Below are 3,935 nucleotides of genomic sequence, written 5' to 3'. Positions count from 1 at the left end.
CATCAAATGTAGGCTAAACACTATTTCTGTTTCCTTCTGATTAATAGTCATAGCCTATTTACACAGAACTCTGAAATACAATTTAATTGTAATTAATTAATTGTAATTCTATGGCGGTGTCCCAAACATGTATTCACATAATGCAAAGCTTTATTAAACAATAGTTTGAATTAAATACGACCCCCACCCCCAACACTCAATTTTGCGAAAAAAAAACCTCATAGTTCATTTTGATACTATTAAAAATGTGCTGTTTGACCTTTATCCCTCTGCTGTTAGGAAGGAACTAGGCTACTGGACTTTTTACTATTTTTGCTATTATTTTTTTCAAAATTAACAGAAGGTGCCCACTGGTATACGATAATAATTTATGTGCGAGCGTTTCTTATGTTTGATAATATGTATATGATAGTGTGTGATCATGTGAAATTGCATGCAAATAATAAAATGTGAGAATATGTGTCAGACTCAATGAAACATGCCTTAGAATCGAGCACTATCCTACATCCCGTGTTCTGTCCGTCATCACCGTGTGTATTGTATCATCTCTCAGTTTATGTTCATGCTAATCAAACCTAGGCGAAAACAGTTCCTACAACACACGGGCTGGCATTTAGAGATTGAAGTTCAGTGAAGAACATGGCTGTTTTGAGCTTAGTGTTTCTGATATATTGTTGTATTTTCCTTGGTCGTGCGGTGGAACCCACGTGTCCAGTATGTTCCAAGTACGATTACGACGAGCGTCTCTTAGAACGTGTTATCAAGAATGAACTAACGTTTCAACTTCTTTCCGAGGGTATACAGAAAACAAATGAAATTGTTCAGTCAAAATTAGCGGACCTAAAAAGTAAAACGGAAGAGGCAAAGTCCGTGGTTGAGAGAACGAATGTGCTTGTGGACAACACAGAGCGTACCCTTGCTGAGCTGACCGGTGACACCCGGGCAAACGTCAGTGAAACAATTATGGAAACAAGAAGACAACTGCAGAGTTTGCAAACACAGGCTAGAGAATTTATGGACATTGCACGAGGTATGAAACGTGTATCTGTTTTGCTATATGACTCGAAAGCAAGCCGGTACTTTCTTTATAAATGTTTACTTTTAAACTGGCGTATCGTTAAATGCAATTATTACTTTTAAAAAATCCATCATGTTACACCATTATGATTACAACTAATTGTCATTGAAACAAGGCATACTCGTGCATTATAACTTACTTGTTTATGCATATTAGTCGTTGTCGTTATACAGTCTAACTATGCTGTAATAAGTTTGCTGCTAGTCTAAACGACACGTTGAACATTGAATGAGTTTCAATCATAAAGTGACACATGATTAAAACACTAACGAATTTTTGTTGTCATGAATATGAACTCCTTTACCAGAGTCAAAATTTGCTAGTTTCTGCTCTTCACTAGAAATTCTTATCTTTTGATTAGCGACTGTTACTACATATATTACCTAAACTTTGATGTATGTTGATTTCCATTTATAAATCTGCCTTAGTATAGAAAAAATACAAAATACGACATTCAGTTACATTCTGTTTTAATTTGTAGTTTTGCTGTCCTCAAAATTCATATTTTCATTATAAATATATTTCAGGTAAGATCGCCACACCGACTGTTGTGTTCCAAAGCCAGCTTACGGGCGATACAAAACTGACAAAAGATGATTTGATAGTATACAGTCACGTGATCGCAAACGAAGGTGAAGGATATGACGTTACAACGGGACATTTCGTTGCACCGTTCGGTGGATTGTACGCACTCACAGGTCAAGTGTGCGCTAGGACGTCGATCGCGCTCCACATTGCCATGACGAGAAATGCTGACGTCATACATGCCGGGGTCTATCATGGCGACGGAAGTGTACCGTGCCATGGTATCAATGTGTACGCACAGCTTGATAAAGACGATCAGGTTTCGATGAAGTGTTCATGGGGCGAATGTAATCTAAGGCACCAAGATGGCTACCGGCTTACTTCATTTGGAGGAGCCTTGATTCATACTTAAATTTGTTTTCCCCAGTCTTGTTTTGACATGTTATCCGTCAAGGCAGTGCATATTAGTAGTTTGAGAAAAGAACAAGTACTAGTGATTAGACTCGAGTTAACAGTATTTGTATTTTGACGGAAATAAATCAATAGCTATGATAACAACTCGACGGTAATCATCCTGATGTTCAATATTGTCCTGGATATTATCACACATGCATGTTATCGAAATATATTTGGGCGATTGAACGCAATTGAAACTAGATTCCAAAAAAGTTTTATACGTTTAATGAAAAATCTTATTTCACAAACAACATACTTTCAGATTGATTATTGAATTTATTTCGTAACCGAAATTAGGCCACCTTAAGAACAATGCCTTTCGACGAATAGCTCGCAGTTATGGCATCATTGCAATCTTGTTTTAGTGCTCGATCTTGCGACTTAATCGTATTGTGCATAATTCATTCGTACTTATAGGGTAGATTGCAAGTGTGTTTGAAATTCCGTTTTGTTTTTGCAATTCATGAAGAACGCTGAATAGCGAAGCATATTAAAACAAAACCTTTCCCCACTTTTATTGTTTTGCCCACTTGCTACATACAAAGATTCCAACGTCGAAAATGAACTGGCGTTTTGGATACTGAATAAATTATATAAGATTGTTAGAGAGTGTGCTAACCTCTCAAAATTTCTAGTATTCTTATAATATATTCTATACCACGAGGTCAGTATGACACCACTCTAAAACGAATTCTGCCGAGTCGTTGATGCCTTGACTCGTTTCACTATAGAAATGCATGGGCAAGCTCTGCCATGCGGTATGGTAGATTGCCTTTACAAAAGGATAGAATTGAAATAAGGGCAGACTAGATTTGACTGGGAATTACAGTCACTTATAACTCATGTCATGCGAGGTATTTTTACACACTTTTTAATCGTGATGGTACACACGGTTGGGTCAAGCCATAATGCAGCCAATGGATGGGCAGAACTTGATAAACAACAAAAACAGTAGTAGTTTTTGTATTATCGTATCATACTTTGGGAGAGTTTACACTGATACTCCGACTGGGTTCACTTATTTACAGGCGATGACAGGTTGATGCTGGTACAATATTTCTACTTTAGCTCACCGAAGTACAGGTTGGTTAGGGTTTTGAGGATCTAGGTGGTAATAGTCATTGGTTTAGTTGAGGTATTAATGTTCCTCAATACGTGTAAATACATCATTAAATGGTAACATAATTGGTTATATAATCCAAGGACCATTTACTAGGTCACCTCTGTGTCCTTGTAATTTTGAAGTATGCAACAGAGATCATAGGTAATAATTAGGTATTTAAAACGTTCATTTTGTTTGTTAGTGTGATGATATCGGGCGCTGTTAAAATTAAACTCTTTATATCACCTGTGTTGTTTATAATCTTTAAAACGGAGCTCATGTCAGAAGGACACTATTCCATTTTGATAATTAAAAGAGTGTAAAAATATCAATAGATCCTGCTATCTTTAACCCAAAGTCATTTGTTTGAAAACAAATGTGTAAAAGGCAGTAACCCGAAACTTGTGCGGTGTTCCTCTTTTGTCCGAAGTAAAGCATTAAGCGAAACGGTTTACTATTAACATATTAAATCTAGAATAAATGTTTGCTAAAAATAGTTTGCCATTATATTTATTATTCAAGTGTTCTCATTTTTTCCATCAGTAATTTATACCAGAGGATACTTGTTTTCTTCAAAAATTTCTTCAAAGACATTACCGCTCAAAACAGATTCTAGCATCTCCTATGAAACATTAACCACGACTTATGCCCTAAATAACTACATATGGTACTAAACAATACTTTGAGGTAAAATCTAGCCCTTAACATACACAAAACCATTTTGAATTTTGAAATGTTCTTTAGTAATTGTTAAAGCAAAAATATATATTTGGT

The 3,935-nt window shown here is 36.0% G+C and overlaps 1 protein-coding gene across 1 annotated transcript; it reads left to right on the top strand.

Annotated features, from left to right (window-relative positions):
- Nucleotides 1-639: 639 nt before the first annotated feature.
- LOC128214441 (uncharacterized) lies at nt 640-2,566 on the top strand. Its single transcript, XM_052920912.1, has 2 exons — nt 640-1,030; nt 1,606-2,566. Exons 1-2 carry the CDS (start codon nt 640-642, stop codon nt 2,013-2,015), a joined length of 801 nt encoding a protein of 266 aa, XP_052776872.1. The 3' UTR covers nt 2,016-2,566.
- Nucleotides 2,567-3,935: the final 1,369 nt, after the last annotated feature.

Source organism: Mya arenaria, chromosome 13, assembly GCF_026914265.1.
Source record: "Mya arenaria isolate MELC-2E11 chromosome 13, ASM2691426v1".
NCBI lineage: Eukaryota > Metazoa > Mollusca > Bivalvia > Myida > Myidae > Mya > Mya arenaria.
The sequence above is the reverse complement of the archived record's forward strand: the minus strand, read 5'-3'. Positions and strand labels throughout refer to the sequence as shown.

Bases quoted from the DNA above. Each gene is read 5' to 3' on its own strand.
- LOC128214441 (XM_052920912.1), top strand. From the start codon at position 640: ATGGCTGTTTTGAGCTTAGTGTTTCTGATATATTGTTGTATTTTCCTT. The intron at 1,031-1,605 runs GTATGAAACGTG...AATATATTTCAG, and splicing joins ATTTATGGACATTGCACGAG to GTAAGATCGCCACACCGACT.